We start from the raw sequence: 15,798 nt of genomic DNA, 5'->3' as shown, positions 1-15,798 counted from the left end.
GAAACTGTGCTGTGTAGATCATGACAGAAAACCCTATGAAAAGGGCCTTAAGGAAACATGGTTGTGAAACAAATTAAAATGTTGTGAACCACATTGTTAGGCTTCAGCAGATCCCTGTGACCCTACATAGGAATAAGCGGGTATAGGAAATGGATGGATGAAACACATTGTTTGCTGTGAGAAAGACGAAATTCACATGTTGAAGTAGAAATAAGGTGACTTGGACTACTGCAACTGTTGCTGTTTTTATACATAGACAAGACATACAAGACAAACTGCCAGAACAACTTGATCTTCTATTCACACATAAAGGAAACATGAAAATAACTGCTGTCACATTTAGATAGTGAGACGGTCTTTGGAGAGATGTATGGGTAAAGTGCAAAATAAAAACTATATGTGTAGGAGATCAAACTACAGCTATAGTCTTACCTGTTTAAACTCAAGTCAAAATGTACAACAGAAGACTCAATAAAACTACCCTGACAGTCATCTGATAAACCAAACGGGGCTGAATTCCACCACAGACTTATCGTTTATTCATCAGCAATACACACAGTGAAAACCTGCAGGCTATCATAACCAGAACACTTGACCTTTTGATTCATTCGGTGCTGCTTTTTGATATAAAGACAGCTTTGACTGCAGAGCAGGAAAAAAAAGAATGATCACTTGCAATGCTTGCTCACATAAATGTCACATACTGTACCAGGCAATCTCAGACCATCAATTGAAATCAATTTGCCTGCTGCTGCTCCATCAGAGAAAGCCATCAAAAGAGAGCTCTGTTTGAGTGGCCACATCCAGCTTATTGGTGGGGACAACAACAGGAAGTGGATGTGACTATTGACAGACTAGGAGTCATATCAGTACAGGACTGGGTCGAACACATCTGTCAGTGAATGTGAAATCAACAGGCCTTTACAGTAGCTCTGCTCAATTCTATCAATGAGGAAAAGTGAGATTATAAAAGCAGGGTGTTCCTCTGCCCAGTGTTTTTGTTTACTGCACTCAGGTTATGGCACTTCTGTCACACAGTCGATGGTGGAAGGATTTTGCGAGGGATATGAAAAAGCACACTGAGTGCAATTCAAAGTACATCACATAAAACCTTTCTATCCCTACGGCATTTTAGTGTATACTCTGCGACACAAACACACACACACATTACATACACATTGGGATACATCACACAAACAAACTTGAGCACACACACACCACAGCCAAAAAAAGCAACACATGCACAAGACTGGCTCTGGAGCCACAACAGAGAGCTGCTGTTTTAATGGGAGCGACCTGTTGCTACTGCGGCCTGTGTGGAAAAGCTGGGCTGCTGCCAGTGCTGCAGCCAGCAGCCACTGAATGAACCCAGTACCCTGACAGCAGGTCACATGGTCCTCAGGCCTCTGGGCCACCGCCTGCCTGCTCGCCTCCCTGCCCGGCTGTCATAGCGACTTTCAATCATTCATCTTTCTGGCTTCGGCTCTAGGGGCCACCCCATTCAGTGCAAATCAGTGTCACACAGCAGAGATGCCACACACTGAGCCACTTACTCAGAGAGGACAGTTCCACGTGTTTACAGCAGGAAGCAGAAAACCAGGCCAACATCACCATACTACTTCCTTCATCGCAGATCAATAGATACAAGTCTGTTTTTGCTCTATTTACTGCTGCTGCTGCTGTTAGAGTAAACAACTTTGTCAGCAGCTGGTTAATGGTTATAAAGGTAGACCATTAAACTACAATATGTAAAATTATTACAAAGAAATGAGAACATCAAACATGCTCACCTGTTGGACGGAAACAGTCCCGTAAGCGACACTTGGTTTGTGCTCTATGCTGCAATAGAACCAGTATTACTGTGATCTACTACACAGTGCCAAGTTCCTCTTTCAAGTTCCCTAAAAACACATCACTAATGATAAAGAGTATTGTGGGCAGGTGTAGGTGAATACCAAACCACAGCTACAGTAACCTTGAAAGCCAAGCAGGCTCAATGTTTTAATCCTGTGATGACATGAACAGCAACCCCTCGATGACTCATGTTAATGTATTCTTGTTCATGCTGTTCAGACAAGCCATGAACTAAATTAAAAATGCATCACAAGGCTGGACTTCTTTATTATACACCAGTCGTAACATACGCACTGTCCTTGAAAAAGGATCCGGATAACACATAAAAAAGGACTTCAAAGCTGTGGTCTCTTTACCTTGTTGCAAATCAAGTCACTTGGCAGTTGATGTGAGCAACGAGTGAACAAGCTGAACAAAACAAGAAGTATTTGGGCTAGAGTCTTCTCAGTTTCATGACACAGAGCAAGAAGTTCACTGTCATGTGATGCTGACGATGGCCTACCATCACCAGAAGCGTATTCTGCTCAGAAAAAGTACATCTTAACTCCTGTGGTGCGGGCACAGGCGACAGGCACAATAGGTCTGTTTGTGTACAAGGACAGAGTTTCAAACAACATTCATCAGATTCTGTGTGCAACTGGTGGCACATTTGCGTCAACGGGGCTGTGAGGGGATTGGGTGGGAGGTGACTGGTATTTTCTAAACACAACAGGGAGAGTCGAGGAGTCACTGTCTGCATCATTACACCAGCTTGTTGCGTCTTCCCTGGGTCACATGCCAAGTCCCCCCGCGTACACACACTGGGCAGATGCTGTGTCATAACTGATAAAAATATTTTGACACTAAAGGCATTGTGGGCACAACATAGCAAGGGACAATACTCTTTTTCCAGGCTGTTATAGATGGGTACAAACACGCCATTACATCAGTAATGCGAGGTTTATCTGAAGTTGGACATTTCAGCTTTACATTTCGCACGTTCATGAAACTTGTGCAGTTTTTCATTTTGATTTCTTGATCAGAAAAAAAAACAAAACAATAATTTATCTATAATAATCTCTATAATTAAACATGATTCAGTTTCCCCATGCACAAGTGTCACTGCTGAAGGTGGGCCAGTGAAATCTATCACAGAAACAGTCAAGAGGATAATAAGAAAGTATTGTTTTTTTTCTTATACCCTCCCAAAAAGTATCTTAAAGGGGATGTGGGATCTTATTTCTGAGAGGAAAACAAGTAAGAGCATAGATGTGCCACTTTGTACAACAACAAGCCAGAAAAAACGTGTTTCTAAACGCAAAACATACTGTCTTATGTCTGTGTTGAAATACATTTCTCACATAAACAAGTAAACAAAGGCAGTGGTGCTTGATTACAAAGATTCAGCTGCTCTTTTGTTGAGCTCATTTCATTTCATACGCCTCCTGGGCCCCGAAGTACAAGCAAAAGCAACTTTCTCGTAGAGGTGAAATGTTCAAAGTAACATGAGTGCAGATGTTGTGGCCCGAGGGCTGTGTCTCTAAAGTGGTCACTGTCCAAAACAAAAAAAATAAAATGAATGGTTAACATTTACAAAGAGACTCCCTGTTGTTTGTGGAACAACAACAACAACAACAACAACAACAACAACAACAAGAGCGCGTTCTAATTCACTGCAGGACGCTCGTGAGCCCTCGCCTTTAGTGATAAATAAGTTCGACAGCGAAGTGGAGTCAGGAAAGTACCTCATTTCAGGTTTGCATTTAGCGATAGAAAGGATATGGGGCCTAGCAGGGCAGCTGGGGTGAGAATAACCGCATCCCATGTAAGTACAATGGGGACCTACCCTGTCTAGCTCTCGACCTCTTGTAGTCAACCATGCGAAGGAAACGCGGACATTTACCTGGGCAGGAACTCAACTGTGTGTCCGTCTCATTATAGTGAGCCGTTTCGCCGGTGTATTACGTTAATAAGTCCTTCAACAATCTGGACAAAAGTGCTCTCATTTACTCCGTTTCTCTTGCCTTTCTTCCACTACACCTCCCAAACGCGTTGTCTGCAATGCCTCTGTGGCAGCCTGCTCTCCCGGGTCCTAGCGCCGTCCACTTTAATGAGGCTCACTCGCAGGAGGATGTCAGCCGTCCCATTGAAGAAAAAAAAAACACTGCAGTGTGTCTTTAGAGACTTATTTTGTATGGCCTCGTTGAACTCTGCGCTGTTTTATCTGCGCCGGTGGTCCCCAAAGTTGGGTGCAGGGACCCACAGAGGCCACCGTGAGGCTTCCAGGGGACCCCTCAGTACGTGTAGAAACCTGATGTAGAAACCTGGCCTTTTTGTTCCTGACATTCATGAACTATCACTGAAAGTTACGAAAAACAGCTATTGTTCACATTTGAGGAGCTAATACCAGTGAATTCTGGGAATTTATGGTTTTAAGTTTGATCAGTACAAAATTCCAAATTGACTAATAACATTTATGATTCATTTCAGCTCTATGCTGTAGAAAGGTGTAGACACTCCTCAGGAAATTAAAAAAAACTTGTGTGTCAAGATGTAGATCAAGTCTATCATATTGCATAAGCCTCTCATGGTACAATTAAACTTGTTTGTTAAACTGCAAATAAATAACTACTTGCACATAAGTTCAGTGGACAAAAAGTACAGTTTTTCTATGATAATAATTAATACAGTAGAATAAAAGTATACATATCAGCAACAACATTATATTCCTTATCTGTCAATCAAACTTTATTTAAATGATGAAAACTACACCACGAGAAAACTACACACAGTCCATTATATTATACAAAAATACTCCACCTTTAAATAAAGTAAAAGCGTAGTATATCAGCAAAACAGAAGTACATACTACATAGTAGCTGTAGTTTGAGGACAGTTCCTGTGCAGACTGTTGTGTTTCAGAGCTTTGTTTGAACAACTTTGCATGTTTCCAATAAATTCAAACGGCTCAGAACTTTATATTTATATTTATATATATCTATAACCCTAGTTACATTATAATCAAATATGACAACTAACACATAACCATTATACGTGTCGTCCTTCTTGTTGGCACTCTAGCAGTAGACTTGTAGTAGTTGATTTAGGGCTGATTTTTGGAGACACCTGATTGACGAACATGACAGTTGAGAAGTCGGCTGACAAGTAAGAGGAAAGGCTCTCTCTGTGAGGTGGAAAAGGCCACTGGCATTTCCAATAAAAGCCACATAAGCTATGAAGTGAAGTTCAGAAATAATCGTAACCTTCAGATTTCTTACTTTATGGACCAAGGTAATCTTAGAAAAAGTACTTTTGCGACTTTTTTGTTCTCTTTCGTGGCATTTCAGCACATCCCATGGTCTTCATCAGTGAAAGGAGGAAAATCACTAAAAGTATTATCAACTTGTCCATCTATATGATACGTGAGAAAAGATCTGATACAGTTGAAAGCTCATAAAATATAAATTTTAAGTAAACACTGTTCCAACAAGGTTTTATTTTTAGGGTTAGTGGTGAACTCCAGGGTCAACAGTGGATCCAGCAACTTATATAACACCTGGAAAGGACCTTCACATAAAAGGTTCTGGAAACCTTTCACCATAACATTTCCCTATTAATATGATGGATATACTGTAGTTTTATTTGATGTTTTTTAGTTTCAAACAAACACATATGAAAGTGCAGGTAATAAGCTGCACAGTAACAGATAAATGATGTTACGTGAACAGGATGGCATGGACAGCTGCCAGTGTTCCCTCTGTGATGAGAAACTTATTGGCCTCTGCCCTGTGTCTCTCAGCCTTCTCGGTTGTCATTTCCCCTCTTTGTCACTTCCACTGTAATGTTTTCCTCACTGCTACTATGTGTCAGGCTTGCCAAGCTGTTCCTGTCATACAAACAGGCTATCCCACATTTTCTGCTGTTGTTATTCAGTGGTGCGCTCCCTCCCTCCCTCCCTCCCTCCCCCTCCTCCTCCTCCTCCTCCTCCTTCTCCTCCTCCTCCTCCTCCTCCTCAGCTGTATCTGGTCTGGTGATGGGAAGGCCTGCCCAAAGCAAGAGTAACAACATCTAAGAGTCAGATTGAATGAATAAGGTTTTTCCTGTCAAGAACTCATCTGATCTTTTTTGTCTGCTTCCAGTACCCAGAATATAACAAACAGAGCAGAACTTAATGGGGTGTTGAAGGAGAACACATAATATTCAATAACAACAATTAGTCACAGGAGGCAGGAAGGCCGTAATACAGTATGGAGGAGGTTTTAGGGGAGGGTCTGACCAATACAGCATCTCCCAGCAATGTTGCTAATACTGTATCATGTCATATCATATCATATCATATCATTTTCCATGGTGTCATTTCAAACATTATGCTGATTCAAGTTTTAATGTCAGGTGCATAGAATATTACTGTCACTGTACAGTGAACTTCTCTTTGTGCAGATTAAACAAACCACATATAATGTGGTAATTACTGAGCGTCATAGGTGCTAGTAGGTGACTAGAGGTTTCTTCCCGTTTCCAGTCTTAACGCTGAGACACCGGCATATTGGCTGTACAGATGTGGGAATGGCATTGATCTTTGCATGTAACGTTCAGCAACAAAGCAAATATGCATATTTTCCAAAATGCTGGATTATGTAACCAAAAAGGTGTCCAGAAAAAGGTGTGTGACAGTAGTATGAATACAGAACAGCAATGCCAAATAGTGCATGAGTCTTGGTACTGAATGTTTTTGCCATCTATGCCACCAATGTTTTTTCCACCCTTAAAACTACTTCAGGCCTATTTTTGATACAACAGGATGCATTACAACAGACAGACATCCACTACTACACAGTTCAAGCCCATTCCTATGATGGGATGTTGGTCCAGTGGGTAGAGTGATGTGGTTCAACCAACTGGCTGGTTGGTTGGTCAGGCTACACTGGAATGCTGGGTCTTTTGTTTGTCTGAGAGAGGAGTGGGTCAGGGGGAGAATGCCATTGATGATTGCAGAGAGGAAGAATGAACCTCCAGGAAGTGTTCTCTCCCTCTCCCTGCTCCCCCACTCTCCCACTCTCATTCTCTCTCCCTCTCTCTCTGTCTCTCTTTCTCTATCTTTTACTGTGTGTGAGAACCTTCGCCGTGCCGAGCCTCTCTCTGAGGCCACGGTCCCCAGGCACAACCACTGCTTTGTCTTGCCCTGTGAACACACACCCCTCCTCTACTGGGCGCCTACTTTTGCCAGGACCAGTGAAATACAGGGCCACTGCTCCTATTCTTATCCACATCACTGCTCCTGCATTGATGGTGTGTGGGGGCATCAGCGCTGAATGTTAAATTGTTTTTCATGTGGCACACACATCTGACACTTCCATATAAACATTTAGCTTACTGGTGTTTTGTCACAAATAAGAAGTCATTCATAATTTTTTTTTTTCTGTCTTAGCACAGCAGCGTCTACTAGCATCCAATTAGGCTCTTCCACCAAATAAAGACAGATTTTATTTAGAGAGCATGACACTTAGTTGCTCATGATCATCTGGACATGATCAGAGTGTACCCACCTCCTGTAAGAGTAAGAGCCGGACTAAAAATGGAATAAAGCAGTAAGTTGATAAGAATCTAGACGGTGGTCTCTACTGACCAGTGGCTGCCGCCTCCCGTCACCATTGCTCATTCCCCTCTGTGTCAGAAGGCTGTGTGGAGCTGCAAATGGCCCTTTCAAAACACACGACAGCTGGAACACAGGGCAAAGGTGACAGAGGCAGTTGGGGGAGCACGCGGAGGGACAGGAGGAGGGTGGGGGCATGAGATGAGCAGCTGCAACCTCGAGCCCTTGTTTCTCCACTGTGCCACCATCTCTACTTTTAACAATTACAGAACAGGCTATGGGCTTTTTTCTTTTTAAATAATGTCTGAAAAACAAACAAATGTGTGACGTTTTTTAAACTTCTGTTCTCAGAAATCACCATGCTTTTGTTAAGACACTAAAATGAAGCAAGGACGTGGTGTGATCTGGAAAAACAAAGGCACTGGGTGGTTTGGTGCCAGGGAATTCCACAACCCAAAGCAGGATTAGAGAGAACAGTCCTTAAAAATACCCCAAAGACCATTGACCCTCCTGATCACTAAGCATGATTTATAATGCTGTTCTCTGCTTGGATATCTTTACAAATACTAAGTCTTTATAAAGGAACGTGTTTCTTTCATCCACTGCAGATGTGAAACTCACAGGCAACATGTTCCTAGGTTTGTTAAATTAATCATATTTCAAATTCTGATTTGCACTTTATAAATATCATGCCTCCAAAAAGGTCGGATACTCATTAGAAAGACTTTTAATTAGGAAAAGTCATCTACAACTGCTTCACTCGCCTTCCTCAGGATTTTTCTCGCCGAATGCAACGCAGTTCATGGGACAGGTGTTTCAGAAAGAGCCAAGTGATGTTCCCAGTGTACTGTGCTACTTACTGCCGCTGTGTGAATTCACGGAGTAGTACAGAACTTATTGTGGCCGCGCGATATCGCGAGACTTGTGCCATTATCAACCTGCTTGACACACAGCAGCGCTGAGTACAGCCTGCCTTGCAAGGGTCGGACCGAAGCTCAAGAAACGACAAGGAGAAGCGAACATCTGGCCGCACATCATGAAAGGACATCGAGGTTTCTAGGATAAGAGACGACGAGCTAAGCGGAAATAAATGTAAGTACAGCGTTCGGCGCTTTGAGACGGAGAAAGCGAAAGTTAAAGAGTGTCCCCTCGCCGCTTCGTTCAGCGCAGTTGGCTTTGCTGTGAGTTCCTCTGCTGTTTAAAAGGCTCCCAGCAATGCGTTTCCCAACACGGACATGGAGCTCGGCTTACTGCGCCCTCGGCCCTCCTGTCTCCTACTCACTCTTTCCTTTTTCTTTTCATTTCATCTAACTTCTCCGCGCAAAATCACACTCCTGCGGGCTGTTCTCGGCACCATCAAACTTTAAAAATACAATTCACCTGAGTTTTTTTCCCCCCTACACACACACAAACACACACACCATCCGCCGCGTCTGCTTTGAATCAGCCCCTTTGAACAAATATCTCTGAGTTGTGTGTGTGTGTGTCTGGTGAGTGCGTAAAGGGCCACAAAGCGTTTTATTCCCAACAGCGGTTATCGGCTGCAGATTTCTTTTTGGGGCGATAAATGAGCCGACTGAAAACAGCAGAAAAATGAGGTGAAATCGCGTTAACACTCATAAACGCACCGTGTCGTGTGAGTTGCGTGTCTTTTTTGGACTACGTAGCCCAGAGTTAACATATGGCATAAAGGGGAGCACAGCTGGAGGTAGCGTTTCCATTGCGGTGATGTCAGAGCAGCTGACTCCACAGCTTGCAGTGTAATTAGCAAACAGAGCAGCAGTTTACTCACTCTGCACTGCTCTTCTTTTTCCACGTTAGCCTCCTTCCCCGATGGTCGCCTGCTATCAGCCCCTGTCCCAGTTGCTGTTGTCCTGTAAACACCGCTGTTTTGTGTGCGTTTGGAAACGCACCGGTGCGTCACTTTTCGCCAAATCTTTCGAAGCGCAAGAAGTAGGCTGACTACTACAGACCGGAATACTTCGGATAATCTGGACTGTGGATCCGCTTACACCGTGATCCATGGGTGGGTGATCGCAGCGCAGCGTATCCTGCACCCCTGGAAAGAATGTGGGATTTATGTTCTCAAGTTGGGTAAAGTTATCGGTGCAGACCGTAAGATCCGTTTCGAATCTTCCTGAATCACATTTTGAAAGAGGGTATGATTTTATCAGCTTGTATTTAAAGACGCGAGAGGTTTGAGGTCTTGTTGAGACTTTACAGTTATTTGCGTTATTTGGTTCAAGTTATTTCTCACGTTTTCGGTGCTTTTTGGTGACTTCGGGTTTGCCTCTGATATGCGACAACAGCTTCGCCGTGCTCGGCGACTGGTTTCATTGCGTTTATCCAGTATCCTGTTTTTCCTGTTTTTCATCAGGTTATGAAGGAAGAATGGAGTTCCCAGACCATAGCCGCCAGTTGCTGCAGTGTCTGAGTCAGCAGCGTCACCAAGGTTTCCTCTGTGACTGCACTGTTCTTGTCGGGGAGGCTCGATTCAAAGCGCACAGAGCCGTGCTGGCCTCCTGCAGCATGTACTTCCATCTCTTTTACAGGGACCAGCTAGACAAAAGGGACGTTGTGCATCTCAACAGTGACATTGTGACAGCCCCGGCTTTCAGTCTGCTCCTTGAATTTATGTATGAGGGGAAGTTGGAATTCGGCACTCTGCCGGTGGAGGATGTCCTGGCAGCAGCCAGTTACCTTCACATGTATGATATAGTAAAAGTGTGTAAAGGTAAGCTTAAGGATAAGGAACTTTCCTCCCTGGATGAAAAGATGGGTGACGGTTTGGGACTCAGCTGTCTGGACAGGGAAAATTCCTCAGATGGCGAGCTGCACAGTAAGCATCTCATCCGACAACAGCCCCACACACAGTCCCAGGGGCCTCACAGGCCCCCCCCCAGCAGAGGAGTTTGACATGGACAACAGCGAAGTCAGGCTGGCTGTCACAGATTGTGATAGGTCTACACAGAGCAGGCAGAAGGCGAACGGTCATTCTGGCAGGTCCCCGGACCTTGTAGGTGTCAATTATGTGTCAGCAGAGGCCGAGCCCTGTGTCCAAACAGCTGGAAAAACAAAAGCTGATGTCAGTAGTTCCACCGTATCACTGTCCCAGAGGTCCCGGGCTTCAGATGACATGGACTGTGCGCTGGATTTGTCTTTCAAGCCTCTATCTAGCAGAGATCCCTTACACCCCTCCTACATCTCGGGACAGCTGGCCCTCGACAGCCAGCAGCAGGGCACTGAGCCACTTGTTAAAGACGAACACGACTTGCTGTCAGAGCAGGAGGACAGTGAGCCGATGAGCCCTGAGAGCCAGCGCTTTGGGAATAGTGCCAGGAGCTCAGTGGTGACAGGGTTCGCTGCCCTCTTCCCAGGCAACAACGGCTCCACAGCCGCCCTGCTCTCCCAGGAGGAGGACCTGATGGACGAAGAGGGGGAGGCCTGTAGAGGGAGGGAGGTTGCCCCAGGCAGGGAGATAGAAGAGAGGAGGGGTAGACTGCTGGGGGACAGCGAGGAGGAGGAGGAGGACGACTTGGCCTCTTCAGACATCTCCACCTCCAGTGGGGTGCTCCTGCCCCCAGGGCAACAGGTGTGTGTGTGCCCCCTCTGCAGTAAAGTCTTCCCCAGCCCCCACGTGTTGCAACTGCACCTCAGCTCACACTTTCGTGAAAAGGACGGCGCTCGCTCCAAGTTGTCCCCCGACGGCTCTGTCCCCACCTGCTTGCAGTGCAACAAGACTTTTTCGTGCATGTATACCCTTAAGCGCCATGAGCGCACACACTCGGGCGAGAAGCCATACACCTGTGGCCAGTGTGGCAAGAGCTTCCAGTACTCCCATAACTTGAGTCGGCACGCTGTAGTTCACACGCGTGAGAAACCTCACGCTTGCAAGTGGTGTGAACGGCGCTTCACCCAATCTGGGGATCTCTACCGCCACATCAGGAAGTTTCACTGTGGCCTTGTCAAGACTCTCGCCATTGGATAAAACGCCTCTCGCCGGTGCCATGACATGAGACAGAATGTCTTTTCATACACTGAATACTACTACTACTGAACAGTTTTCCCATTAGTATACACACACAGGCAGTTTGTTGCAGACATATCTTTTGGATTCTACCCCATGTGGCATTTCTCAAGTTAAAGATGTAGCAACTTCAAAACTGGAGCTGTGCCGGACTGTGTCATAGACATACATGATGGTCTGAGGCAGACAGCAGAAGGTGCACAGGCTGTAAAGATTAACATGTGTGCTGTGAAACTCAAGCTGGATCTGTGTCGACGAAGGCGAACAAATCAGATGATGCACTTGTTTGTTTCTGTTGTTTGTGTCAATCTGTTTATTTTAGGAGTATATTTGCTGAAAGAAACAGCATCCTGTGTTCATACCCTATGGACAAACGGATGATGGCTAATGCTAACATGTCAATACATGTTAATACAATCGTGGGTGGGACTTTATTTGTGCACATGGGAAAGCAGAACCGTCCGTGAGTAGCAATATATGATCTTTTTTTTTTTTTTTTTAAACGCCTACATTATTATTATTATTTATTTTTGGGATTTGTTTAGTCCTCATCAAGTAAACCACCATAAGGCAGCAAAACTAATGAAGTCTGACTACTGGAAGTGTGATTGATTATTTCTGTTGTGGAAGGAGAATTTTGGTTGAAATGAAGTTGCATAGAGTTTTATGTTGTTTATAACAAGAGGCAAGCAGACCATCATATCAGTATATTTCTTTCTTTTTTTTTTTTTTAAAGTTTGCCTTGGAGAGAGTTACCAGCTCTTAAATTGCTAATGTGAGTAAGCACATATAAACGGAATGGGTTAATTGCTAATAAGTTGTATAATCAGAGGAGGTCTAGAGAGTTGGTAAAAGCTAATGCCTGTGACACTTCACCTAGTGTACTTACAAAAAAAAGAATGAACTTTATTGCCTTGTTGTCAAATTCAGTGACTTTTAAAGCCTTTTTTTAAAATCTGGATTACACTCCACATACCAGGAGGTAACAAAGGTAATATCCTACTCTGGAACGCCAACTGAGTGTCCTTAATTAAATCATTTACAAGAATGTAATAAAAGTGTGTAAATCAAGTTCTTGTCAGTTAAATGTTTATTGACCTGTTTGGTTTAAAAGTGAATAGTTGCCAGTAAATTGCCTTGTTATTTCCTGGTATGGCATAAAGGGTACACTGACACGGTGTTCAGGGCAAACCATCAGCAGGCAGGGAGGGGACACAGGGAGACAGGTGGATGGATGCTCAGTGCTTTGTCTGCGATTGGCGTTAGCTCTGTTTGTTCATCAAAGCTGTGCCATTCAGCTGAATCTACTGACTTTTTTTTTTTCTTCTTCTTTCTTGCAATTAACCCTTTCACATGATCATATCTCCTTATTGTACATGTGTAAGTTACTACTGATTGAGCCTTTAGTGATGCTGTCCTTGAAAGAATCTTTGGGCATGAAATGGACTTTTTCTTTCTGTTCACATAGATGAGACATGGATTCTTAACAGGAATGTAGCTCTAAAAGTTCATCATATTTGTCTAATCTGTCCTGAAAAGACTTGATCAGAATTTATTTATTAGTTTGACTTGGTTCAGGGTTTACTGTAGGTGTAGTTTATTTCTATAAGCTTGAAAGACATTGGGTCTTGTCTAGCGAGCTTGGTACTCATAAACTGGTGTTGGGGCTGTTTGTTCTTTTTTTTTTTTTTTTTTTTTTTTTTTCTTTCCGTGCAAATCAAGTTACTGTAATTGTATTTCAATATACCACGTAGAAGCCTCTGGAGTATTCAAGATTTGTCACATTGAACATAGAGAAGCACTTGTTTTTAAGCATGCATATAGTTTCAACACTATTGTCTAGGCTGCTATTTCTTACTATTTGTATATTTAATGTAAATATATATTCTATTTATCAAAGTTTTTTTTCCACATTACCACACAGGCAAGGTTGAGAGTCAGGTGTCTTAACAAGGCTAACATCTCTTAAAGTGTCGCGTCTTCCCCAGGGAATTTAAAGTTCCTTTTCCATATTCGAGCCTTGATTGGACTCCGCCTCTCAACAAATCAGACCAGTTAATTCTGCACCGACTGCTGTTCAGCCACAGGAAACAGTTGTTCACAAGCACAGCCACACTGATACGGCACTGGCTACCTATGGAAATGAGACAATACAGGCATTGTTACCCCCAGGTAGCTCTCAAGGGATGACTGCGTATCTCTGTTCTAGCTGTGGGGAGATGTTCCTGTATTGAATGGAGCCATTGGAATGTGACAAATATATTTAGCAAAGGGAGACCAAGGAAACTGTAAACAGGTGTATTGTTAGGAGGCATCAAAGAACCCTCCCCCTTCAATCTGAGTATGCAGTGGATAAATGCTTCATTGTTCTGTGGAGATACCACGGTGATTTGATTGCACATCTATCAAGAGAATATCCGAATTATCAAGAGTATTGTTTCCAAGTGCTAGATCGAGACAAAAAATGTTGAGGTTGGCATTACATTTCTGACAGCTCTGACGACAGAGGTCAGATGTAGGTTGTTGACCCCCATGTCCAATTCAGCATAGACACCCAAAGGTGTTTTTCTTGTGAGTTTCATGTTTATCACCAAGACTGCTTTCAGGACACAGAAATGAATTCACACATGATTTTTGTGCACATTTCTCTCTCCGAATTTCTGCGATTTGTTTTCATTCTACTCCCTGAACTGGAGTCAGTGATGGGGCTTGAATGAACAGGGCTTGTGTGTAATTTTTACAAAAAATGTGATTTAGTACCCTGTTTACTTGCACAACACTCCTGTTGTTTGCATGCCCTAACAGTTTAACCACTTCAGTTAGTCATCAGAACAATAGATATATTTCAGATACAAAGTTGGTGCATAGTGTTAATAATGTATATTCTTATTTGGATAAGAACCCACAGGAATGTAGATTTTGTCATTGTTTCCGTTTTTCTGTTTAAAGGAACTTTTTTTTATTTGGTGGAAGTTAAAATTGCTTGATTCTCTAATATACATGTGTACAGAGATAGAAAAGCTAATGACATGTAAAGACATTTTTCTTTCTGATGTTTGCAGTCTTTATTTATACCTCCAGAATGATCACCAAACGTGCCTTGTAGACACACGAATAGGTGTTGCATCTGGAGAAAGCCCTTTTTCTATACTGTACATTGTTGCCCTCGGGTGGTAAAGTTCCCATCACAGCAAGAGTGGCACACTGACATGAAGCGACTCGCAACTGTTGTTCCTGTTTTTTGTTTTTCTTTTATCACACCACAATCAGACAAAAGGAAAAATTTGAAATCCATTTATTTTTGCTGCTTTGTGAGAGATTAGTGGCGTTGTGAGATTTTATTTGAGCTTTTTTTTTTTTTGTTTTATTTTGTTTTATGTGAATAAATCTTTTTGACGTGTTAAACTGAAGACAAGCATTTTTGTATTCTGAATTTTAGTAGCAAATGCTACTGGGAACTAACAGTCTGTCCCTTAGCTAATGTCATTGTTGAATGTGAAACACTGAGAGTTTGATTGTTGACTTCTATGAAAACAGTGCTACACCTGTTCGCCTAACTCATGCTGTCTGATCTTTTAAGTCTAAAAATGACTTTACCGATACTGGAATTTTGTCCTCTGCAGGTTACAACTGTGAAATTGTGTATAATCACGAGAAATATTTATTATTGCATTTGCTTCTTGTGCTGTCTCCGTTTTAATTTGGTTTAAAAAAAAAAAAAAAAAAAAAGCTTATAAATGTCAACGAAAATCTTTTTAATAGAATTTGTAGAAGTGCCATTAGAATTTAATATAATTTTTTAATAAGAAAAGTATATTTTATAGTAATCAATTGCTTCAGTGTTAGTGGTGTAGAGATTAGAGGACAATCTTTATGCAGAATTGACATTGCTTAGATATTGAGGCAATTTACTTTGATCTATAACTGTATGTGCATTTTCTTTGTTTTGCGCTTTTGGAGTGTGCTTGTGTGTGTGCTGTGGAAATGTGACAATCTTGATTTAGGTCTTTATTGAGATTATGCATAGAATTAAATGGAACAACTTTCTGTGATTGTGTGGATTTCGTTCCTTTGAAACCTGCTTTTTTTTTTTTTTTTTTTCCACTGTCAGACTGGATTCAAAACTCGAGTAGCTTGTCTTACATAATATGCCATTACCAGACACTTAAATCATCAGTACAGGAGGAGATCAGAATTAAATCAGTAAAAGACTGTGATTAAACATATAATCTAAGAATATTATACAAGAGCCCTCATCTCACCCACAGCAGTAAGACGGCGTGTGTGGGCAGTGCTGCAATGTGTACAGAGACAACAGAATGTGATAATACTGCTGGTCTTATGT

At 42.6% G+C, this 15,798-nt stretch overlaps 2 protein-coding genes across 4 annotated transcripts in view; one reads left to right on the top strand and one right to left on the bottom strand.

Moving 5' to 3' along the window:
- Positions 1 to 3,905, bottom strand: part of akt1 (v-akt murine thymoma viral oncogene homolog 1) — a 28,044-nt gene extending 24,139 nt beyond the window's left edge. The window contains exon 1 of one of the 3 annotated variants that reach the window (XM_026333142.2): positions 3,680 to 3,905. The gene's annotated coding sequence lies outside the window, so the exon portion shown is untranslated. Of the gene's footprint in view, positions 1 to 1,790; positions 1,812 to 3,679 lie in introns of those variants that run through there. The other 2 variants (XM_026333061.2, XM_026333215.2) reach the window with 2 other exon arrangements.
- Positions 3,906 to 8,369: 4,464 nt separating this feature from the next.
- On the top strand, positions 8,370 to 15,500 carry zbtb42 (zinc finger and BTB domain containing 42). Its single transcript, XM_026307908.1, is given in 3 exon segments — positions 8,370 to 8,518; positions 9,804 to 10,306; positions 10,308 to 15,500. Coding segments are annotated over 2 exon segments (1,596 nt in total). The 5' UTR covers positions 8,370 to 8,518; positions 9,804 to 9,817; the 3' UTR covers positions 11,415 to 15,500.
- Positions 15,501 to 15,798: the final 298 nt, after the last annotated feature.

The sequence above is a fragment of the Mastacembelus armatus genome, chromosome 22, assembly GCF_900324485.2.
Source record: "Mastacembelus armatus chromosome 22, fMasArm1.2, whole genome shotgun sequence".
Taxonomy (NCBI): Eukaryota; Metazoa; Chordata; class Actinopteri; order Synbranchiformes; family Mastacembelidae; genus Mastacembelus; species Mastacembelus armatus.
Note: the sequence above shows the minus strand (reverse complement) of the source record. Positions and strands in the feature narration are given on the sequence as shown.